General features: G+C 56.9%; 2 protein-coding genes across 3 annotated transcripts; both read left to right on the plus strand.

Annotated features, from left to right (window-relative positions):
• The first annotated feature begins 260 nt into the window (after positions 1-260).
• On the plus strand, positions 261-11756 carry EPN3 (epsin 3). Its single transcript, XM_038757325.1, has 10 exons — positions 261-348; positions 3049-3627; positions 3996-4114; positions 5313-5393; positions 5701-5811; positions 5972-6059; positions 6652-6933; positions 9617-9703; positions 10729-10959; positions 11161-11756. Exons 2-10 carry the CDS (start codon positions 3054-3056, stop codon positions 11463-11465), a joined length of 1878 nt encoding a protein of 625 aa, XP_038613253.1. The 5' UTR covers positions 261-348; positions 3049-3053; the 3' UTR covers positions 11466-11756.
• Positions 11757-14537: 2781 nt separating this feature from the next.
• Positions 14538-23558, plus strand: SPATA20 (spermatogenesis associated 20). Of its 2 annotated transcripts, XM_038757284.1 has the most exons (16): positions 14538-14592; positions 16320-16461; positions 16631-16695; positions 16873-17027; positions 17316-17459; positions 17571-17772; positions 17867-17997; positions 18115-18219; positions 18332-18406; positions 18639-18851; positions 19716-19908; positions 20891-21059; positions 21993-22201; positions 22502-22701; positions 22834-22914; positions 23330-23500. In XM_038757284.1, the coding sequence occupies exons 2-16, from the start codon at positions 16352-16354 to the stop codon at positions 23498-23500; spliced, it is 2223 nt and encodes a 740-aa protein (XP_038613212.1). In that variant the 5' UTR covers positions 14538-14592; positions 16320-16351. The 2 variants fall into 2 exon arrangements, with proteins under 2 accessions (XP_038613212.1, XP_038613213.1); XM_038757285.1 differs by lacking the exon at positions 14538-14592 and having other exon boundaries at positions 16352-16461; positions 23330-23558.
• Positions 23559-24540: the final 982 nt, after the last annotated feature.

Here is a 24540-nt window from a genome sequence, read left to right on the forward strand (position 1 = left end):
CTGGCCGATTCCTCCTGTGTCCTATTACTGAGCTGCTGCTGCTGCTGCTGCTGCCAAGGCAGACCTGCCTAGCCAGCTGAGCAACTTTACCCACCGGTGCGGTGCGGCGCGCCGGTGCGGGTGCCCGATGCCCGGGGCTGCTGCTGCTGCTGCTGCTGTTGCTGTTCCTGTTCCTGCCGCCGCCCACCCAATCTCAGGACTCCCGGGAGCCAGTTCCTTCTCCTCTCCTGCCCCCAACCATGATGCGGGATCCAGGAGGGTCTGCCCCGGAGGGACCGAGGAAGCCGTAACGCAGCCGGAGTTGGGCCTGGAGCAGAGCCTCACGCTGCGGGCCCAGAGGAAAGAGAGGTAAGATGCGTCACCTCCCACAGGGGCACGGGGGTCGGGGTGGGGATCCCCCAAACTAGCTCTCCCTCCCTCCCCAAGCAGAAAGGTGAGAGGCAGGGGTGCGAGGATGGGCAGGAGGGGCCCAGGATGGGACGGAGGGAAGGACAGGAGGTCAGAGCATCTCTGGCCAGGTAGCCGAGGCAGCGCTTCCCTCCAGCATGGAAGGACGGCCACTTGGGGCCCAGGCCAAGGGTCACCCACTCTGTGGTGGTTGGTTCCTGTGCCCCTTCCCCTTGCAAGGCGCAGGTACTGGTTGGGAGCTGGGGGCCTCTGCCCCCTTCTTTGCTCCCTGCCTCCATTGCTTCCCACCCAAGCAAGGGTCCCTCGGGTAAGGCTGGATGCCAGCTTGCCCCTTCTCTCCCCTCTCTCCCTCCCTCTCTCTCAGCACAGGCTCCATCTTCGTTAGACCCTATCCAGTGGTCTCCACTGGACAAACTGGGGGGTTTCTGGCAAAGGAGAAGGAGGCCCTTTCTCGGGTCAGGGAGAGGGGAATTTAGCAGAGAGTGGGGGTTCAGGAGGGGTCTGGATGGATGCTTCTAGGTAAGCAAGAGCACAGGACCGCACTGGGCCTGACTGGCTTCTCCCGGCCCCTCCTGACCTTGGCAGCTCAAGGGGAGGGAGTGGGTCTGGACTATGCCTCTCATGGGCATCCAGAGGTCTTGAGTCCCCACGCCTGATGTTCAGCCTCTATCTCCCTCAGTTCCCAGGCCTTTGTAGGGGTCACTGTGAGGAATGCTCCTTTGCCCCCTGCTCCCCCACACTTCCCCATCTTTCTCCCCCTTGGGCCTCCAGCCTCGCTCACTTTCCTCGATTCTCTTCCATTCTGGACTTTGCACTGCCCTGTCCAGTTATCTATTCCTTTTCCTCCCCTTCCTATCTTTCCTACTCCCACCCCACTTTTCACCACCTCTCTCTACCCCCAAGGAGCCCAAGCCCCAGCTTCCCTGTGCCCTTCTCCTCGCCTGACAGCTCGGTCTCAAGGTCACTGCAGTAATTCCATACCAAGCTGTCTAGTGCGGCCGCTGCTGCCTTATCCATTGCCCGGTTTCTGTTTCCCTCCTCTTTATTCCCGGGGATATTGTGTTCGATAAAAAAAACCTCTTTGCTTTTAAAACCACTGGCAGTACTCCCAGATGACTCCCTTCCTCCATCCCTCAGCTCTCTCTCTGTCACCTCTCTTCCAGCCTCTCTCCTTCCTGTTCACTTTTCTCTCCACATCTCTCTCTCTCTCTCTCTCTCTCTCTCTCTCTCTCTCTCTCTCTCTCTCTTTATTTTTTCCTAGAGTTGTTCAGGGGCTTTGAGGAGCCCTCTGATCTACTTTTACCTCTTGCGTGGGGGCACAAGTCTGGGGGAAGAGTGGGAGGGTCCCCTGCCATTGACTGTGCCCACCCTCTCCCGTCTGGCTGCCATAGACTTAGAGGCTTAGGGAGAGGAATCACAGAGCATATTAGCCACTCAGCCTGGGATCAAACCCCTCGTTTGGCAAGGGCCGGTGGAGTGGCCTGGTGGTATGGACCGATGGCTTGGGCCTGTGGTGAAGGGGAGATTGAAGGGGGAAAAGACGGGGAAGGGTGTCCCCATTCGGGGTTGGGCTGCTCCCAGATTTGTGTTTATGGTGCCCGACTGGTTTTGCTGGTTTGAATGCAAGGTGCTGGGGGTTGAGTGTGTTTGGGGGCGGGCTGGATGTGAAATTCTCTCCCATCCGGATTCCTCCATCCGCCCTCCCGGCCATCCGGTTGGGAGTCCAGGGCAGGCCACCTCTGAGTCACCTTCGAGGGAAGGAGGAAAAGGAACAGAGGGATCCACCCGTCCCAGAACCTCCGATCTGGCCACCAGTCTGCAGACAGCTTCATCTGGGCTGTTTGGAACTCCCTCCCCCGGACCCGGGCCCCAAGGGCACTCAGGCTGCCTCACCTACGAGCCCTCTGGCAACTGGAGCCTGGGGACGAGAGGCTCGCCCAGGTGCCTGGCAGGGCCACAGAGACGAGTGGAGAGCAAGGTTCCCGCAGAGATTCCCTAGGAGTGGTGAGGAGAACTGGGTATGGGGCTAAGTGGGGTGGAAAGGTGAGGAGGAAGGAAGACACTGTTGATGCTGAAGGGCTGACCCCTGCCCTGCCCTGCCCTGCCTGTCCAGCTTCCTCCAGCTTCTCTGCCCCAACTTCTGAGGAGAAGCAGGCAGCAACTGGTGACAGGTTGGCAGCAGCTGGTGACAGGCTGGCATCAGTGTGGAGCAAAGAGGGGTCATGGTGGTGGGAAAGAGGTTGGGTGGCGGGCAGAAAGGAACTTGCCAGGCTGGCATTGGCTGTGCCCTCCTAGCATTTTAGACCTCCCATTTGTTGTTGGGGGGAGGGAGAAGAAGAAGTTTGAGGATCGGGGGGCATTGTGGCCAGGGTTGATCAGCCAGTTGGCTAGCACGGTCGATTAAGGATGTTTTCTCCCCCCTGGGACACAGGCCTCCCACCCTGAGGCAACCCCAGGCCTGGTGCTATGGGAGATTGGTGGGTTGGATCCCAGCTGGCTGGTCGGGGTCATCAGAGGGTGGGAATCAAGCCTGGGATCCACTCTCTCCCGCAGACTCGCCTGGAGGGCGAAGTGGTGCGTGGGTCCGCTGTGACCCTCAGCCCAGGCCCCCTGTAACCAACGGATTTTCGTCTCTGTCAGGGGCCATGACGACCACCTCGGCGCTGCGGCGCCAGGTGAAGAATCTTGTGCACAATTACTCTGAGGCGGAGATCAAGGTGCGGGAAGCCACCAGCAATGACCCCTGGGGTCCACCCAGCTCCCTCATGTCGGAAATTGCTGATTTGACTTTTAACACGGTGGCCTTTGCCGAGGTCATGGGCATGATCTGGCGCCGGCTGAATGACAGCGGCAAGAACTGGCGGCACGTATACAAGGCCCTGACGCTACTGGACTATCTCCTCAAGACGGGCTCGGACAAGGTGGCCCACCAGAGCCGCGAGAACCTGTTCACCATCCAGACGCTCAAGGACTTCCAGTACGTGGACCGTGACGGCAAAGACCAGGGCGTCAACGTGCGCGAGAAGGTCAGGCAGGTGGTGGGACTCCTCAAGGACGAGGAGCGGCTGAAGCGAGAGCGGACCCACGCCCTCAAGACCAAGGAGCGCCTCGCCCTGGAAGGAGCCGCCATCGGCAGCTCTCAGCTGGGCACTGGCCGCCGGCCCTCCCGTTACGGGGATGAGTTCGGCAGGCTCCGGGGGTCCCCGTCCTCCTACAACTGTGAGTTGGGGTCTTGGCATGGTGGGAGGTGGGAAGGTGCTCAGGGAAGGGGGAGACTGGGGGGACTCGAGGGGGGATGCCGAGACCTTTTACTCCCCTCATCTGTCCAATTCAGTCCAGTGAGGGGGCATGGTCTGAAGCTACTGAGTTGAGGCCCGAATGGAGGGGAACAAGGAGCGGGCCCTTGCTGCCTAGAGACCTCGCCGCTCATACACACAAACAAACTTAAGTGACTTTCCTCTCCCTTTCGTTTCTCTGGCTGAGAGGGGAATCCCCTTCAGCCCCTGCCCTCTCCCATCTCCCACGGTACCACAAGCCCCCCGCACCCTGCAACTAGGCATTTCATCCCTTCCCCCATCGTGTTCCAGCCACATCTTCGTCCCCGCGCTTGACCTCTGACCTGGAGCAAGCCAGACCCCAGACTACCGGAGAGGAGGAGCTGCAGCTGCAGTTGGCCTTGGCCATGAGCAGGGAGGAGGCTGAGAAGGTATTGGGGTCAGTCGTGAGGGTGGGGCCGGTCTCCAGGAGGGGTGGGGCCCCAGGGCAGGGGCTACTGGGCCATGCTGGGCACTGGCCCAGAGGCTACCTGCCTGAACTTAATCAGGGACCCGGCCTAGGTCTGTGTCACGGGTCTTGAATCCCCGACTGCACCTTGGGCTCACCCATCACCCTTGGGCTCGGACCACTGGCTATTTGGTCTTGCCTGAGAGGGAAAGACACCCCGAGCCCCCAGAGCAGCCCCGGCAGGCTGAGGCTGGACTCCCTCCCTGCTTCCAGGCTCTTGGGCAACTGGCGTGTCAGCTGTCCTTGGGCTGCCCCACAGCTTCCTGAGGGCCACCACCGTGTTTGCTCCTGTTAGGAATCCCCTCCTCCTCCTGAAACCCAGGCAGAGTGCCGGGGAGCCCGGAAAGGCTTCAGAACCAGTGGAAACCCTCTACGAGTAAGGGATAAAAGTGGATCCCTTAACCATTAGACTATGGGGGCTCCCAGGCTTCTCACCCTCATTCCACCTGCTTTTCCCCTCCTCCAGCCCCCAAGGCCCTTCCCTACCTAGAGGAGTCCTGTCTGCCGGAGATTCTCTGGGACAGGAGAAACTGGGCCTTTGGGTCCTCACCACTGCTGCACACCAGCTCTGTGGGAGCCGCAGTACACACCAGCCCAAGGATCCCTCTTTAAAACCCGAGCATCATCTCCCCAGCCCGGGTGGCAGCGGGCCCACGGTGCTGTCATTTCCGGTTTACAGACTACCCTGGAGCCCTATGCCCCCCATCCCCACCCCAACTTAAGGCCCTTGCCCTGCTCCTTCTCTCCTGCAGACCAGGCTGGTCCCAATCAGGCAGAACCTAGTGAGGCATTTCCCCAGGTTAGGTCTGCCCAACCCCTCCTATGCCCTCAGCAGGCAACTTGAGTGCAGGCCTTGGGCTGCCTTGGACAGCCAGGGGCTGGGGGGTTCATAGGGCAAAATACCTCTGAGCTAGAATCCCTGCCAGACCAGTAAGATGCCCTGGAGAGTAGTGGGGGGGTGGGCAGGGAGAGATACGCTTAGATCACTATCCCAATGAGTTTGGGGCTGCCTTAGAGTGCTTGCTGGGGGACTGGAAATGCCCCCGAGCTAGAATCCCCACCAGACCTAGGCCGGGGCCCGGAAGCCCCTCCGTCACCCACTTTTCCTCCACCGGGAGCAGCCGGTCCCTCCAGCCTCCAGCAGGGATGAGGATTTGCAGCTGCAGCTGGCACTGCGCCTCAGCCAGCGGGAGCACGAGAAGGTACTGGAGCACCGAAACAGAGCGTGGGCTTGGGCTGGGACGCTGGCTTCAGCTGCTGCTTCTGGAGGTGCCCAAGGGTTCTTCTGCTGTCTGCTTTCCTCGGTGTCTCCGCTGGCTCCTCTCATCGCTGCAGCGGGCCCCCAGCCTCTCGTCCCGACTGCAGGCCCTGGCGGGGCCTGACTCCCCAGTCCGCCCCAGCAGGGGCTTAGTTCAGTCCCCCTCCCGCCTCCTGAGGTGGCTCTGACTTCTAGGCTGGCTTCTTTCCCCTCACAACCCTCACCCTCCCTCCCTGCCCCCTTGGATGCAGGAAGTGAGGGCCTGGCAAGATGAGGACTCCCCTTTCCCAAATGGTGCCAGCCGGGGATGCCGGGACCAGGAGGAGGAGGAGGAGGAGGAGGAGGAGCTGAAGATCAACCAGGTGGGCGACGGTGGGCGTCCGGGAGCTGGGGGCCAGGGGAAGAGGCTGGGGACAGCTGAACACCATGACAGAATGACCCTGATCCCACCTCCCGGGGGGGAATCTCCTCATCTCCCACCTCCCAAATTGGCATGCTAATCCTCTTCTTTGTCCCCTGCAGTCCTCCATCCTGGACCTGGTGGACGTCTTTGGTCCACCACCAGCCCCGCCCTCCACGCACACCTCGGCTGACCCCTGGGACATCCCAGGTAGGTCCCACCGCATTCCCAGCCCAGGCTTCACCTCACTCGGCCTGCTCCCTGGCTTGATGGATAGAGTCCGGGCCTGGGAGTCGGAAGGACCTGGATTCTAATCCTGCCTCTGCCACTTATCTGCTTTGTGACCCTGGGCAAGTCACTTCACTTCTCTGGGCCTCCATTATCTCATCTGTTAAATGGGGATTAAGACTCTGAGCCCCATGAGGGACAGGGACTCTGTCCAACCTGATTTTCTCATATCCACCCCGGAGCTTAATACAGTTCTGGCCCATAGTAAGAGCTTAACAAATACCATTATTATTATTATTATTATTATTATCATTATTCTCCAGCCCCCCGGCTCTGCTGCCAGTGGGGAGTCCTTTCTACTGGGGTCCCCGGGTTGGGGGACTCTGGGACCCTGAGCCCTTATAACCTCTAGACACTAGATTTGTGGGAGTTACAGGGCAATGCCGTCCTGAGGGTGCCCCTCTTCCATGATCTGGGCATTTTTACCCCTTCTCCTTTGAGATCTGGGCACTTTGACCCCCCCCCCCCAAACTTCCGAGACCCTGGCGTCACACCCATGTTCCTGTCATTCCAGGTTTCAAGGCCACTCTGGAGCCCAGTGGCTGTTCCTGGGGCCCGACAACTGATCCCTGGGCTCCAGCCTCGGCCAGGGGCCCCCTGAACCACATGGCCCTGTCCGGCAGCCAGACCTCGGGGGAGCCCTGGGGCCTGGCCCCTGCCCTCTCCTCCTCGGAGCCCTGGAGCCGTCCCTGTGTCCTGCCCTCAGACCCTTGGGCCAAAGCCTCCCCTCTGCACAAGCCCTCAAGTACAAGAGCTGACCTCTGGGGTCCCGCGATGGACCCCTCCTCCCCACCTGGTAAGTTGTGGGTCCTGCCCCTGCCAGAACAAGGACAAAGCTCACCCCAATCAATTAATCAATCCATCCATCCTACTTACTGTGTGCAGAGCACTTGGGAGAGTACAGTTTAACAGAGTTGGTAGACATGTTCCCTACCCACAGTGCGCTTCCACTCTAGAGGGGGAGACAGACATTAAAATATAAACAATTTGGGATATTTATATACGTGTTGTGGGGCTGAGGGAGGGGAGAATAAAGGATGCAAATCAAAGTGCAAGGGTGACACAGATGGGAGTGGAATAAGAGGAAATGAGGGTTATTGTAGAGAGCATCACATTCCTTTCTGTCTCACAAGCCTGTAACCTCCGCGTTATCCTCAACCCATCTCTCTCATTCAACCCACACATTCAACCTCCACAACATCCCAAATCGTACTGGTTCAACCTTCACAATATTGCTAAAATTCACCCTTTTCTCTCCATCCAAATTGCTGCCACGTTAATCCAAGCACGTGTCCTATCCCATCTTGATTATTCTATCGGTCTCCTTGCTGACCTCCCTGCCTCCTGTCTCGCCCTACTCCAGTCCACACTACACTCTGCTGCCCCAATCATCTTTCTATGAAAACGATATGGAAACATTACCTCACTCCTCAAGAACCTCCAGTGGTTGCCCATCCACCTCCGCATCAAACAGAAACTCCTTGCCATTGGCTTTAAAGCACTCAATCACCTCACCACCCCTCCTCCTACCTTACCTCACTGTTCTACTAAAAACCAGCCCACACACTTCACTACTCTAATGCCAATCTACTCACCTCACCTCGATCTTGTCTGTGATACTGCTGACCTCTCGCCTATATCCTGCCTTTAGCCTGAAACACCCTCCCTCTTCATGTCCACCCTCTGTGCGCTACGGAAGGCACATCTCCTCCAAGAGGCCTTCCCTGACTAAACCCTCGTTTCCTCCTCTCCCACTCCTTTCTGTGTCATCCTGACTTGCTCCTTTTATTCACCACTCATCACCCCCTCCAGCCCCACAGCACTGATGTACATATCTGTAATTTTTGTATTTATATTAGTCTGTCTCCCGCTCTGACTGTAAACTCGTTGTAGGCAGGGAATGTGTCTCTTATACTGTTGTGTTGTATTCTCCCAAGCACTTAGTGTAGTGCCCTGAACACAGTAAATATGATTGATTGATTGATATCTCACAGACAGTTACTCTCCCCATCTTCAAAGCCTTATCAAAGGCACAACTCCTCCAAGAGGGCTTCCCTGACTAATCCCTCATTTCTCCTTCTCCCACTCCCTTCTAAGTTGACCTTGCCACCTGTATTTGCTCCCTTCATTCACCTCTCCCTCAGCCCCACAGCGCTTTTGTACATATGAGTAATTTATTTATTTACATTAATGTCTGTCTGCCCCTCTAGACTGTAAGCTAGTTGTGGACAGGGAACGTGCCTCCACGTTATAGTGTAACGTTGTAGTCTCCCAAGCACTTACTACACATAGTGAGCTCTCTCAATAAATATGATTGATCGATTGGTCTAGTTGGGGATGACTTCTGGAAGGAACTGTGCTTTTAACAAGGATTTGAAGGTGGGAAAAGTGACTATCTGTGGAAAACGAAGAGAGAGGGTATTCCAGAGCAGAGGCAGGATGTGGGTGAGAGGTTGGTGCTGGGAGAAATGAGATAGAGGTAGAGTGAGTAGATTAGCATTAGAGGAGCAAACTGTGCAGGCTGGATCAGAGTAGGAAATCAGGAAAGTAAGGTAGGAGGAGGCAAGGTGATAGAGTGCTTTAAAGCCTATGGTAAAGAGTTTCTCTCTAATGAGGTGTATTTTCTTTATGGTATTTGTCTAGTGCTTATGATATCCCAGGCACTGTAATAAGTGCTGGGGTAGATATAAGGTAATCAGGTTGGACACAGCCCCTGTCCCACATGGGGCTCACAGTCTTAATCCCCACTTTATAGATGAAGTAACTGAGGCCCAAAGACGTGAAGTGACTTGCCCAAGGTCAGACACCAGACATGTGGTGGCGTTAGGATTAGAACCCAGGTCCTTCCGATTTCCAGGCCTGGACTTTATCCACTAGACCATGCTGCTTCTCAGCCCCTTCTCCGGTGGCTGGGCAACTGCTGGAGGTTTATGAGGAGTTGGGAAGTGTGGACTGAATCGTTTTGTAGAAAAACGATCCAGGCAGCAGTGAGAAGTATGGACTGGAGTGCGGAGAGGCAGGAGGCAGAGAGATCAGTGAGGAGGCTGATGGAAACATGTCTATCAACTCTGTTATACCGTACTCACTCAAATGCTTAGTGCAGTGCTCACTGTAAGTGCTCAATAAATATGACTGATTCAGTAATCAAGGTGGACAGGCTAAGTGCTTGGATTAACATGGTAGCAGCTTGGATGGAGCGGAAAGTGTGGGGGAAATCCCAGTTCTGGTCACCTGTCCTGTGGGGACAGGGGGAGATCACCCCCCTGCTTGGGATAGGAGTAGGGTGGGTGGCTCGTTTTCCCGCTTCCCCTCTTTCTGTCTTTCCTCTTCCCCACCTCAACTGCACCCCCCCCCCCATTTCTTCCCTGGCTCCCCCCCATCTCCCACCTGCCTACCTGCTCCAATCACCTCTTTCCTCTCTTAACCCCCTTGGCCCGGTCTCTCTGCTCCCCCTGCTTCCCTTCTCTCCCACCCCTCAGGTGGCACTGACTTATTTACCAAACTTCCCGACCTGACAGAGCTCGGGGAGAGGCCGGAAAGCACGGGGCGTCCTGGTAGTCCTGTGGGTAAGCTTGAGCGCGGTATACCGAGGGGTCTGCCCTGCGGAGCCAATGTCCTGGCCAGCAGCCAACAGCTGCAGTCCTTGGGCATCTCCTTTTTTGGGGAGGCCCAGGGCATGGTGCACTGGAGCCCGTACCTCGACCCCGGGCCTCCTGCTGACCCTGAAGCTCCCCCGGCAGAGGAGCTGAATGTGCCCCCGACCCAACTCACTCCCCTTCCTCCGTCCCCCTGCTCCCGGGTGGGTTGGAAGGACTAGAAATCAGACTGACTTAACCCATCCAGGTCCTCACCTCCGGGTTCGGATGCTAATTCCAGTCCGAACCCACGGGATTTGGGTGGGAATGTGTCATTCATTTTTCATTCATTCAATCTTATCTATTATTAGTATTAATAATAATCATAACGATGACGGCATTTGTTAAGTGCTTACTATTCATTCAATCGTATTTATTGAGCACTTACGGTGTGCAGAGCACACAGTCCTATGTGCCAAGCACTGTTCTAAGTGCTGGAGTAGATGCACGTTGTCCCATAAGGGGCTCACAGTCTTAATCCTCATTTTACAGATGAGGTAACTGAGGCACAGAGAAGTTAAGTGATTTACCCAAGGCCACAAAGCAGATAAGTGGCAGAGCTGAGATCAGAACTCACATCCTCTGACTCCCAAGCCTGTGATCTTTCCACTAAGCCACACTGCTTCTTCAGCACCTACTGTACCGTGCACAGCACTGTACGAAGTGCTTGGAAAGTACAATACAGCAACAAAGAGAGACAATCCCTGCCCACAGTGGGCTTCCAGTCTACCCCCTCGCCCCCCACACTAACGGTGGTGACCGGCTAATCCGGCCCCGGAAACAGGCCCGCTGGGGACTGAGAATCGGGTGGCAGAAGCCCAGGTTCACAGAGAGAGGGACAACGAGCCAAGGGGAGGAGGGACTGGGGAGTGTCGGGATCTGAACCCCGGCACCTGCCCTGCCCGGCCTGTGACACCCCCTCTCCCCCACCCCCTCCGGCCCTCTCCCTGCCTCAGATCTGGACCTGTTCGGGGACCTAGTTCCTGGTCCCAAGCAGAACGGCCGGGAGGAGCCCGGGGCCTTTGACGTAGCGGGTCTGGCCAGCGCCCTGGCCCAGCCAGGCAGCGGCCCCCAATCGGGCCGGACACCGGAGTCTTTCCTGGGATCCTCGGCTTCCTCCCTGGTCAACCTGGACTCACTTGTGGTGGCTCTGCAAACCCCGAAGACCCGAAACCCATTTCTGTCCGGTAAGGGGGCCGCCAGTCTCCAGGGTCCCAGGCCACCCAGTCCCCATCTCCCGCCCACCCCCGTGCCCCTTCCCCATCTCCGCGCCCCCGAGTCCCAGCTCTCTCCATCCAGTCGCGCCCCTGCGCCCCCGTTCTATTGCTCGTCTGGCCACAGGCCCGGGGCTTCACCCTCCATCAACGCTCCTCTTCCTTCCCCAACAGGGCCCAGCATGCCGGCTCCCACCAACCCTTTCAGCTTGGGCGAGCCGGGCAGGCCTACCCTGAACCAACTGCGGACGGGGTCCCCCGGCCCCAGCCTGGCCCCTGGGGACCCCGCCGGCTCCATGACTTACAGCACCTCGCTCCCTCTCCCGCTCAGCAGCGTCCCTCTCCAGGGCGCCCTCCCGGCTTCCACAGGCGTCTTCCCTTCTCTGGTCCAGGCCTTGCCCCAGCCCCTGCTCCCCACCGCCGGACCCGGGGCCCCACCTCCCCCGGCGCCCCAGACAGGCCTGAACCCTTTCCTCTGAGAGCCCCTCTCCCCACGGCCTAGCCCACCACCCCGGCTCAAGGGCATCTTGTCTATCGCCCTTCTCCACGCTGCCACAGGCCCTCCCCCGGGCAGCGGGCCCTCCACCAGGGCAGCCACTGCCCTCTGGGCCTACCGTGGGGTTTGGGGAAGGAAGAGGACTCCTGCCCTTGGGCTGAATCCCGGCATACTCAACCCCAGGTGAGGGAGAGGCGGCCGGGACCTCGTGCTGGACACTGCCTGGGCAGCCCGGCTCTGGCTCCGTATGGGCCAGAGGAGAACCAAGGCTGCGATACCCGCAAGGGGAAGGCTCAAAACTCCCCAGCGCCTCGCCCCGGGGCTCAGCCCGCTCCCGTTCACTGGACACCTGGCTCATCCCCTCCTCCGCAGGGGTTGAACGTCCTCTCGGGGTCACCGGAGGCCCCCGGCTGCTTCGGAGCAGACCAGAATCCCTCCTGGCTACAACCTCTCTGCCCTCAGTCGCCCAGCTGGGTCCCGCGGACAAGGCTTCCCACTGGGGAAGGCGGTTCTGGCGGCGGGGGTGGCCACAGAGGAGCCTGAAGACGAAACTGACTGACAGGCCTATAATAAACAGTGCTCCGCGAGGATAGCTGTGCCTTTCTTACCGGACAGCTGCCTCCCTCACACCCCCACCGAAGGGGACAGGGCGGACGCCCACTGCCACGTTACGCCTCAGCCCTTTGACATGAAAAGCCCACGGGACGGGCTGACTCACATTCATCAACTGTGAAACTGATTCAGCGTTTACTGTGTGCCTAGCACTGTGCTCAGCGCTGGGGTAGCTGCTATGTTCTGGACGCTTACTGTGGGCCCAGCGCGATACTAGAGGCCTACCAAGGGCAGAGCGCTGTACGAAGAGCTACATTAAGAGTTAACAGGCAGAGAAGTTCACCTACTACTACTAATAATAATGTTGGTATTAAGCGCTTACTAAGTGCCAAGCACTGTTCTAAGCGCTGGGGTAGATACAAGGCAATTAGGTTGTCCCACATGGCAGATGCACGGTGTGTTTCTAGCGCGGGAGCAGGAGGGAAAACATCACCAGGAATCAAGTCGGGAGAGTCAGTGGTGCACAAGGTGAACTGGAATGGGAGGTTAGTCAGGAAAATTCTTTATTGAGCTCTACCCTGACCCCACGAGCTATGTGGTGCTCTCCTTTCCAGGTGCCCGTGCCCCCCTAAAGACCCCCCGCCGCGCCCCACTCCCCCCCGTCTGCACTCCCAGTCGTCGCCACGGGAGGGCGCTCGGAGACCGGCGATCAACCCTCTTTCAACCAGGCCCGCGTCTACACCACCGGCTTGGGCCGAGTGTCTAGACAAAGGCTAATAATAATAATAATAATAATTTGGGTATTTGTTAAGCGCTTACTATGTGCCAAGCACTGTTCTAAGCGCTGGGGGAGCTACAAGCTAATCAGGTGGTCCCACATGGGGCTCATAGTCTTAATCAGCATGGCTCAGTGGAAAGGGCACGGGCTTTGGAGTGAGAGGTCATGGGTTCAAATCCTAGCTCTGCCAATTGTCAGCTGCGTGACTTTGGGCAAGTCTCTGTGCCTCAGTTCCCTCAGCTGGAAAAGGGGGATTAAGACTGTGAGCCCCCCCCGTGGGACAACCTGTTCACCTTGTAACTTCCTCAGCGCTTAGAACAGTAAGTGCTTAAATGCCATCATTATTATTATTAATCCCCATTTTCCAGATGAGGTACATGTTAAGTGACTTGCCCAAAGTCACACAGCTGACAATGGGCGGAGCCAGGATTTGAACCCATGACTTCTGACTCCAAAGCCCATGCTCTTTCCACTGAGCCACGCTGCTTCTCCTCCAGAGGACCCCCGCCTCCGATCCCTGTACTCATGGGACGGGGGTCGCTCCGTCCCCTTTTCCCGCATGACTCTCTCTGTAGACGGCGGTGCCGTCCCGAGGCTTCGAAGTAAGTCACTAGTCAGTGAGGACCGGCGTCCTGGGAGAATAGGTCAGGACACAGCCGAGCCTTCACATGGACGAAGCAGGGACAGGCCTGGGGTGCAGCCCGCCCACTGTAGTGTGTCCATTCATTCATTCAATAGTATTTATTGAGCACTTACTGCGTGCAGAGTACTGTACTAAGCGCTTGGGAAGTACAAATCGGCAACATATAGAGACGGACCCTACCCAACAATGGGCTCACAGTCTAGAACAACAGCCACCGACAGCGTTCTGGTCGGGCTCCGCCAAACTCCTCCGCAAAATAGGGTAGGGGGAAAGCAGGGGGAGACTTGCCCTGCCATATCCCCTTCACTTCTCCTCCTTAAAGAAGCAGCGTGGCTCAGTGGAAAGAGCACGGGCTTTGGAGTCAGGGGTCATGGGTTCGAATTCCGACTCTGCCAATTAGCTGTGTGACTTTGGGCAAGTCACTTAACTTCTCTGTGCCTCAGTTCCCTCTTCTGGAAAATGGGGATTAAGACTGTGAGCCCCCCGTGGGACAACCTGATCTAATTGTAACCTCCCCAGCGCTTAGAACAGTGCTTTGCACATAGTAAGCACTTAATAAATGCCATCATTATAATTATTGGCCTCGTCCCCAAGTGACTTGCCCAAAGTCACACAGCTGACAATGAGAAGACTCGCCGCCCCGCCCATCCCCTTCTTCTCTGTTGGGTTCTGTCTTCTGTCTTCCCATTTTTCTGGGTCTGTCCACTCCTTTGGATGTGTCTGGATTTCTGCTTTCTCCGCGCCAGCCCACCGCTATACACACACACGACCCCGGGGTCACTCAATTCTCTCCTTGTCCTGGACAGCATCACTGTATGTGTCGCCTGCCCCCTTCTCATCCATACGTCCGAATCCCACTCTGGTTAGACCATGGAGTGCCCCCCTTCCCTCTGCCTTCCAGGAGGAAGGCCCCCCACCAACCCGCCTCACCCTCCACTTCATTCGGGGTGCGGGGGGCCTGAGGGGTAGCTGTGCTCAGGGAGAATAGGGGCCAGGGCACGTTCCATCCATTGTGAGGCGGCTCCACATCACAATCTCACTCCCCTTCCCCACCTCCCGAGCTGGACAAGAGGCTGGGGATCCGGAGAGAAGGCCAAGGGGACCAGATGCCGGAGCCTCAGTGGGGGGCTGAGGAAGGTGAGTGCTCTCCCAGTTTTAGTGGGAGTCAGGAGAGTGGACCGGCCAATGGTTTGGGAGGAGGTCTTGCTGGATTTGGGATCAAGGAGGATGGCAGGGTGGTCTCAGGGGGAGGGGGCATGAACATGGAAGTTAGAGGAGCTGGGTTCTCATCCCAACTCTGCCACGTGTCTGCTGGGTGACCTTGGGCAAGTCGCTTAACTTCTCTTCACCCTTCAACTTCACGCTGAGAAGTAGCGCGGCTCAGTGGAAACAGCCCGCGCTTTGGAGTCAGAGGTCATGGGTTCAAATCCCAGCTCCGCCACTTGTCAGTTGTGTGACTTTGGGCAAGTCACTTCACTTCTCTGTGCCTCAGTTACCTCATCTGTAAAATGGGGATTAAGACTGCGAGCCCCCTGTGGGACAACCTGATCACCTTGTAACCTACCCGGCGCTTGGAACAGTGCTTTGCGCATAGTAAGCGCTTAATAAATGCTATCATTATTATTCTCTGGGCTTTGGTTACCTCATCTGTAAAATGGGGATTAAGACTGTAAACCCCACATGGGACAGCCTGATTACCTTGTATCTATCCCAACACTTAGAACAGTGCTTGGCATATAGTAAGCACTTAAGAAATACCATAATTATTATTATTAGTATTAAAATGGGGATTAAGACTGTAAACCCCACATGGGACAGCCTGATTACCTTGTATCTATCCCAGCACTTAGAACAGTGCTTGGCATATAGTAAGCACTTAACAAATACCATAATAATAATTATTATTATTAAAATGGGGATTAAGACTGTAAACCCCACGTGGGACAACCTGATTACCTTGTATCTATCCCAGCACTTAGAACAGTGCTTGGCATATAGTAAGCACTTAACAAATACCATAATTATTATTATTACTAAAATGGGGATTAAGACTGTAAACCCCACGTGGGACAACCTGATTACCTTGTATCTATCCCAGCACTTAGAACAGTGCTTGGCATATAGTAAACACTTAACAAATACCATAATTATTATTATTATTATTAAAATGGGGATTAAGACTGTAAACCCCACGTGGGACAACCTGATTACCTTGTATCTATCTCAGCACTTAGAACAGTGCTTGGCATATAGTAAACACTTAACGAATACCATAATTATTATTATTATTATTAAAATGGGGATTAAGACTGTAAACCCCACGTGGGACAACCTGATTACCTTGTATCTATCCCAGCACTTAGAACAGTGCTTGGCATATAGTAAACACTTAACAAATACCATAATTATTATTATTATTAAAATGGGGATTAAATCCTTTTCCTTTCTAGTTAGACTGTGAGCCCTCTGTGGGAGATTAACCTGATTAAGTTGTATGTACCCCAGCACTTAGAACAGTGCTTGGTTCAGAGTAGGCGCTTAAGAATTACTATTTTTAAAAAAAGAGGGCTGGGGTAGTGGAATGGAGAAGCTATAGAGTAATAGGGAAGGGAGCTGATGGGTGGGGGGGGCTAGGATAAAGAGGGAGGGGCCTGGGAGATAGAAGGAGGAAATTGTGGAGAAGGAGAGGGGATTGGGAAGGGATCTGAGGAGGAGGGGCTGCATCGTTTCCCACCACCTGGCATCCGAAGCTCGACAGCGGACACGCACATGGGCACACGAGCATCCCCACCGGCTCTCAATTGATTCCGACAGAGACCCTGAGGGGTTGACCGGTCCTTGTTTCTCATTCCCGTCTCTCTCAGGAGCGTATATCTGAAGGAGCGGTCCTTCCACCATGGCCACCAAAGGGAGCGGTCAGTCGCCCAGAGGCCCCCGCCCCCCCAACCGCCTGGGCCGCGAGAAGTCACCTTTCCTGTTGCAGCTTGCCTACAGTCTGGTGGACTGGTGAGCGGCTGGCTGGGCCCTCCGTGGGCTCCCGTAGCCCTCCTCTCGCCCCCCTGTAGCCCCCCTGTAGCCCGGATTTCCCCAACCGCTGGGCCAACGGCCCTCCCCACCCCAGCCCGAGGCCTTCGGGCCTGGGTGGGTCAGCCCCCAGGAGTCTTCTCTGTCCCAGGTTCCCGTGGGGTCAGGAGGCCTTTGACAAGGCGAAGAAAGAAAACAAGGTGATCTTCCTCTCAGGTAAATCGAGGCCTCCTTCCCCACCCTGCTGCCGTCGCCGCCTCCTCAGATGGGAGGTCTGGGGTCTCTCTTCCATGCGTCCACCAATCCCTGGGGGTCGGGGAGAAGAGGTTGGCGGGCCTGGGGTTTCCCTGCGGTCAGCCGCCGCCTGTCCCCCACTTCTCCCCGGCCGCGCAGTCGGCTACTCCTCCTGCCACTGGTGCCACGTGATGGAGGAAGAGTGTTTCCGGTGCCCGGCGATCGGCCGCATCCTCAGCGACCACTTCGTCAGCATCAAAGTGGACCGGGAGGAGCGCCCAGATGTGGACAAGGTGTACATGGCCTTTGTGCAGGTCAGAGCGGCGGTGGCAGCCCGGGAAACAGGGACTGGGAGTCACCGCTGGTCAAGAGGGTGGTGGCCAAGCTCGTATAGATGAGGCAGCTGTGTGGTGGGAGGCCAGGGGTATGGAGAGAAATAGGGCCACCCTCTTCCCCCTTTTCCCTTTCCCTCCTCCCCTCCATCTCCCTCCTGCCCATCTTCCTCTTAATAATAATAATGATGGCATTTGTTAAGCGCTTACTATGTGCCAAGCACTGTTCTAAGCACTGAACACTGTTCTAAGCTCTTCCCTCCCCTCCAGACCACCAGCAACGGGGGGGGCTGGCCCATGAGTGTGTGGCTGACCCCCAGCCTCCAGCCCTTTTTGGGAGGCACATACTTCCCCCCCGAAGATGGCGTGTCCCACATAGGCTTCCGAACCATCCTGCTGCGTGTCTTGGAGCAGGTGGGTAAGGGGACCTGGGAGAGGCCGGGATCCGGGCGGACCCCAGGGAAGGGCTGGAGGGTCCCAGGCATCCCGGCCCGGGACTCAGGTCCCCTGGCTGTCGTCCCCCAGTGGAAGCACAATCGGACGTCGCTCTTGGAGAACGCCCAGCATCTCACAGAGGCCCTTCAGGCTAGGTTGAAAATGGCAGCCGGGGCCAGAGGGGAGCCGCCCCCGGCCGAAGAGGTGTCTGACCACTGCTTCCGCCAGCTGGCCGATGCCTACGACGAGGAGTACGGGGGTTTTGGGAACGCCCCCAAGTTCCCCAGCCCAGGTCAGTGATCCGGCAGCTCGGACTGCCGGCCCGTCCCGCTCGGGTGCACCCCCCTCGCTGGGCCGGGCCCCGACCCTCCGACCCCTTCCCACAGTGAACATCACCTTCCTCCTGAGCTACTGGGCCCAGCGCCGCGGCTTGTCCGAGGGGTCCCAGGCCCTGCACATGGCCCTGCACACTCTCAAGATGGTGGCCCACGGCGGGATCCGGGACCACATCGGACAGGTGGGGCCCGGGGAAAGTGGTGGATGGAGAGGAGACCTGTGGCCATTCTCTCGGGGGTGGCTTGGGGCTGGGGGGTGGGTGATGGACAGTGACCTGGCCTGGGGCCTTGACCCACAGGGCTTCCACCACTACTCCACCGACCAAGGCTGGAACGTGCCCCACTTTGAGAAGATGCTGTCCGACCAGGGACAGCTTGCCGTGGTCTACGCCAAGGCTTTCCAGGTACCATGACCCTTGACCCCTGACCCCCAGCTCCAGGCCCTTGGTCCCCAAAGCCCTGCAACTCCAGAACACCGAGGCCCTGATGCGTCCCCTTGCTTCACCCCCGTCCCAGGTCTCCGGTGACCAGTTCTTCGCAGATGTCGCCCAAGGCATCCTGCTCTATGTCTCCAGGGATCTAAGCCACAAGGTGAGCATAGTGGAGGTCAGCCATGGGGGCTGGGGACTCCAAGCCATCCATGAAAAGTGTAGGGGGTTCTGTCTATCATGCTGACCCCTGGCTCTCCTGGCCCCCAACCCAAGCAGCTGTGCAGCTGTCCTGAACTCTTCCATGCTGCCCACCTCGCGTACACCCTCTCTCTCTCTATCTCTCTCTCTCCTCGAGTCTGACCGGTGCCCCCTCGCCCCTCTCTCCTCCGCAGTCTGGAGGCTTCTTTAGCGCAGAGGACGCCGATTCGTTCCCGGATGCAGGGAGCTCGCAGCGTAAGGAAGGGGCCTTCTATGTGTGGTCAGCGGCCGAGATCCAGCGGCTGCTGCCGGAGCCCGTAGGGGATGCCACCGAGCCCCTGACTCTGGGCCAGATCATTGGTCACCACTATGGAGTGAAGGAAGCGGGAAATGTTAGCCCTACTCAGGTGAAGACCCTACTGAGAGCTCACCTCCTCCAGGAGGCCTTCCCAGACTGAGCCCCCTCCTTCCTCTCCCCTTCGTCCCCCTCTCCATCCCCCCGTCTTCCCTCCTTCCCTTCCCCACAGCACCTATATATATATTTGTATACATTTATTACTCTATTTATTCATTTATTTTACTTGTACATATCTATTCTATTTATTTTATTTTGTTAATACGTTTGGTTTTGTTCTCTGTCTCCCCCTTCTAGACTGTGAGCCCACTGTTGGGTAGGGACCATCTCTATATGTTGCCAACTTGTACTTCCCAAGCGCTTAGTACAGTGCTCTGCACACAGTAAGCGCTCAATAAATACGATTGATTGATTGACTGATTGTAAAGGTGGGGAGCCAAGCTAGCTCTCTTCCTCCCTTCAAGGCCCTGCTGAGAGCTCACCTCCTCCAGGAGGCCTTCCCAGACTGAGCCCGCTCCTTCCTCTCCCCCTCGTCCCCCCTCCATCCCCCCATCTTACCTCCTTCCCTTCCCCACAGCACCTGTATATATGGATATATGTTTGTACATATTTGCTACTCTATTTATTTATTTATTTTACTTGTACATATCTATTCTATTTATTTTATTTTGTTAATACGTTTGGTTTTGTTCTCTGTCTCCCCCTTTTCGACTGTGAGCCCACTGTTGGGTAGGGACTGTCTCTATACGTTGCCAACTTGGACTTCCCAAGCGCTTAGTCCAGTGCTCTGCACACAGTAAGCGCTCAGTAAATACGATTGATTGATTGATTGATTGAAGGGCGAGGGCGGGCCAGGAGGGAGGGGGAGTTTGCAAGGGGTGGGCCGGTCTGGAGCTGAAACCCAATTCTGTCTCAGGATCTTAACGGGGAGCTGCAGGGGCAGAACGTGCTGACTGCTCATTACTCCCTGGAGCTGACCGCCGCCCGCTTCGGCCTGGCCGTGGAGCCCCTCCAGGCCTTGCTGGCCACGGGGCAGAAGTGCCTGTTTGAAGTCCGGAGCCAGCGGCCACGGCCTCGTCTGGACACCAAGATGCTGGCCGCCTGGAACGGTCAGTAATAACAACGATGGTATTTGTTAAGCGCTTACAACATGCAAAGCACTGTTCTAAGCTCCGGGGAGGTTACAAGGTGATCAGGTTGTCCCACGGGGGGTTCACAGTTTTAATCCCCATTTAATAGATGAGGTAACTGAGGCACAGAGAAGTTAAAGTCACTTAACTAGACTGTGAGCCCACTGTTGGGTAGGGACTGTCCCTATATGTTGCCAACTTGTACTTCCCAAGCTGCTTAGTACAGTGCTCTGCACACAGTAAGCGCTCAATAAATACGATTGATTGATTGATTAACTTTGGGCAAGTCAGCTGACAGTTGGTGGAGCCGGGATTTGAACCCATGACCTCGCTCCATGACCCATGGACCCCCTCTCCATCCCCCCATCTTACCTCCTTCCCTTCCCCACAGCACCTGTATATATGTATATATGTTTGTACATATTTATTACTCTATTTATTTTACTTGTACATATCTATTTTATTTATTTTATTTTGTTAGTATGTTTGGTTTTGTTCTCTGTCTCCCCCTTTTAGACTGTGAGCCCACTGCTGGGTAGGGACTGTCTCTATACTAATGGCATTTGTTAAGTGCTTACTATGTGCAAAGCACTACTTCCCAAGCTCTTAGTACAGTGCACTGCACACAGTAAGCGCTCAATAAATACGATTGATGATGATGATGATGATGATGATGACCTCTGACTCCAAAGCCCGTGTTCTGTCCACTGAGCCACGCTGCTTCTCAGCGTGGAAGCTAAGGAAGCTTCCAGCGTGGAAGCTTCTCAGTAAGGAGCGGGGAGCCACGCCCCCCCCATACCCAAATCCAAGGTCAGAGGGCAGCGGGGCTACTCAGGAGTCAGGGGGCAAGGGATCAGAGAAGTGTGCGGGGGTGGGACCCGAGTTGGAGGCTGGCTGGCTGGATGGGGCCGTGACCCAGCTGATCGGACCCCCGCCTTCTCTCTCCCCCGCTCCCCGGCAGGACTCATGATCTCTGGCTTTGCGCAGGCGGGGGCCATTCTGGGCCAGGAGGACCTGGTTCAGCGGGCCATCAATGGCGCCACTTTCCTGCAGCGACACCTCTCAGACCCCGCCAGCGGCCGGCTGCTGCGCTGCTGCTACGTGGGCCACGACCAGGCCGTAGAGGCAAGGTGGGTGGGCTCCCCGGGACCCCTCGGCTGCTCCTGGGCTTGGCTCAGAGCCCATTGCGGGGCCTGGGCTCCTGCCGGCCCTCCTGTCTAAGCTGAAGACCAGCAGGGCAAATGAAGCCCTCCTCAAAACTCTCCAGTGGCTACCAATCAATCTGCACATCAGACAGAAACTCCTCACCCTGGGCTTCAAGGCTGTCCATCACCTCACCCCCTCCTACCTCACCTCCCTTCTCTCCTTCTACAGCCCACCCCACACCCTCCGCTCCTCTGCTGCTAATCTCCTCACCGTACCTCATTCTCGCCTGTCCCGCCATCGACCCCCGGCCCACGTCATCCCCCGGGCCTGGAATGCCCTCCCTCTGCCCATCCGCCAAGCTAGCTCTCTTCCTCCCTTCAAGGCCCTACTGAGAGCTCACCTCCTCCAGGAGGCCTTCCCAGACTGAGCCCCTTCCTTCCTCTCCCCCTCGTCCCCCTCTCCATCCCCCATCTTACCTCCTTCCCTTCCCCACAGCACCTGTATATATGTATATATGTTTGTACATATTTATTACTCTATTTATTTATTTTACTTGTACATATCTATTCTATTTATTTTATTTTGTTAGTATGTTTGATTTTGTCTCCCCCTTTTAGACTGTGAGCCCACTGTTGGGTAGGGACTCTCTCTAATGTTGCCAATTTGTACTTCCCAAGTGCTTAGTACAGTGCTCTGCACACAGTAAGCGCTCAATAAATACGATTGATGATGATGATGATGATGAAGCCCCCTTGGCCTTCCAAACTCTGGGGATCCGGAACAGCCTGGGGACCAGCCTTCCCCTCTCTCTTTCCTTTCTCCTCTCCCCACTCCTCCTCTCTTCTCCCTGGGGGACTCCAGGGGGGAGGATCCTGGGGGTGTTCCTCCGTCAGCGGACCCCCTGTCTGGTCCCACAGCTCCCAGCCCATCTGGGGCTTCCCGGAGGATTACGCGTGCGTGATCCAGGCGCTGCTGGATGTGTACGAGGCCTCGGGGGACATAGCATGGCTGGAGTGGGCCCTGCAGCTGCAGAGCACACAGGACCGGCTCTTCTGGGACCCGCAGAGTGGAGGCTACTTCTGCAGTGACCCCGAGGACCCCTACCTGCCCCTGTGCTTCAAGGATGGTCAGCCAGGAGGCCGGGGGCCTGCGGGTGGTACCGGGGAGGGAGTTGTGGTAGTGAGAAGATCCAGAGGGGATGGTTCAGAGGGGCCCTCCACCCGCCACGGGTGTCCCAACTTTCCCTTTAATGACTGAGAGGACAGGGGATGGCGCGGGATGGCAGGGGCAGCTCTGGGAAGAAAGAAGTCAAAGGGTAGAAGGAGGAGACCCAGAGACACCCATGCCCCCTCCCCGGTGGGCTGATCAGAAGGGGTGAGGCCTCAACCTGAGGGTCCGGGGCTTCCCCTCTCCTCCCTCCCCGCAGACCAGGATGGGGCGGAACCCAGCACCAACTCGGTGTCCGCCAGCAACCTTCTGCGGCTAGTGGGCTTCTCGGATCATAGAGACTGGAAGGACAAGTGTGCCCAGTTGCTGGCGGCTTTTTCGGGCCGGCTCCTCCGGGCCCCCGTGGCGCTGCCCGAGATGGTCCGGGTCCTGGCTGCCTACCAACAGTCACTCAAGCAGGTGGGCAGAGGTGGGTGCTGGGTGGTGAGAAATGGGAAGAAGCTGGGGCAGAGAGGGGGTCTCCACTGTGGCAGCCTCAAGGAGGGAGCTGATCAACCCCCCCTCCCCCCGCTCTCCCCTAATTCCCACCAGGTGGTCATCTGTGGGGACCCACGGGCTCAGGATACCCAGGCTCTTCTCCGCACCGTCCACTCTGTATTTGTGCCCAATCAGGTGAGTCTGGAGCCCCCTGCCCCCTCTCCCTCCCCGGCCCCAGACCCCCCATCGTCCCCATCCCTCACTCTGGTGGGCCGAGAGCTTCGTTATCCGGTAGCGCGCTGTGCTCCCGGCCCCAGACCCGACCGCAGGGAGAGCAATGACTAATGAAGCTGCGATCCGACCTGAATGGGCAATTAATCACTCGGCATTAATGCAGGGCTAAGGGGGCAGGAGGGGAGGGCTGGAGAGGGAAAGTGCCACCCCTCCATCCTGTGCTCCATCTGCCACCTCCATCTCCCTGACCTGACCTGACTCCTCAGACCACTGCCCATTCCCCAATGCTCTCCGGATCTGAGGACCCCTCCTCACTGACCCCCTCCAGCTCTCCCCCACACTAACCCCCACTCTCTCTGTCTCCCCGGTCGCCCAGGTGCTGATCCAGGCCAACAGCAAATCCTCCGGTTTTCTGTTCCGCCAGCTTCCCTTCCTGACGTCGCTTAGCCAGTGGGAAGGAGAGGCCACGGCCTACATCTGGGAAAACAACGCCTGCTCGCTGCCCATCACTTCCCCACGGGTCCTCCGCAAGTTCCTACAGAAGTGACTTTCCCGGCCCTATAACCTTGGCTCGGCAGGGAGATTTGAATAAAATCCCTGAGGTCCCCGCGACATGGATCTTTTCAGGGTTGGGGCTGCCCAATCCCTGACCTGTGGCCCTTGGCTTTCCCTTTACTCCCTTCTCCTCCTCCTGCCAGCCCCACTCTCCCCTCTAATCTCTGCCCACAGCTTCTGGAAGAAAGTTGATGCAGGGGCTCAGATCAGCTACCTCTGGCCACCTGGTTCCAAACGTCAGGTTGGGTTTCCAGCTGCTGGGGAAGGCCCTTAGCTCTGTAATACAGCCACAGTATGTAATGAGCATCTTCTGTGAGCAGCTGGTTTTGGGGAGGAGTGTGAGAGGCTCCCTGTGGGACAGAGTTGGTGATAAGTGGGGATTGCAGGGAGGGCTTACAGCTCTGGAGGAGTCAGATAGGCAGGCTCGGGCCCACTCCAGCCCCTGGCTAAGGAGAAACAAACCCCCAGCTTCTCATTAGCTCATTAGAGAAGCACCATGGCATAGAACATAGAGCCCAGGTCTGGAAGTAAAAAGGTTAATGGGTTTGAATCCAGGCTCTGCCACTTATCTGCGCTGTGACCTTGGGCAAGTTACTTCACTTCTCTGGGCCTCAGTCATTTGTGAAATGGGGAGTGAGACTGTGAGTCCCACATGGGACAGGGACGGTGTCCAACCTGATTTGTTTGCATCTACCCTAGCGCTTAGTACAGCATCGGGCACATAGTAAGCGCTTAACGAATGCCACAGTTATTATATATTATAGCCCACTCCCCACCGTCCATCCCCCCGGGAGCAGGAGGTGGATAAGGGGACTGGGGTCACCCGTGCTCAGTGGGTGGTTTCCCTGAGCTGACACAGGGTAAAATCCAGGGCCTTGGGCACTGACTGTCCGCCCACTCCCTCTCCCCCACCCACCTAGGCCTGCCCTCGCTCATGCTGATTCTTCCTTTCATCTTGGCATTGATGTCCTCATCAATGGGGCTGGCACTTTGAGCGGCCCTGGTGGAGGAGGGGAGGGGCTGGGAAGAGAG

The sequence above is a fragment of the Tachyglossus aculeatus genome, chromosome 15 (assembly GCF_015852505.1).
Source record: "Tachyglossus aculeatus isolate mTacAcu1 chromosome 15, mTacAcu1.pri, whole genome shotgun sequence".
Lineage (NCBI taxonomy): Eukaryota > Metazoa > Chordata > Mammalia > Monotremata > Tachyglossidae > Tachyglossus > Tachyglossus aculeatus.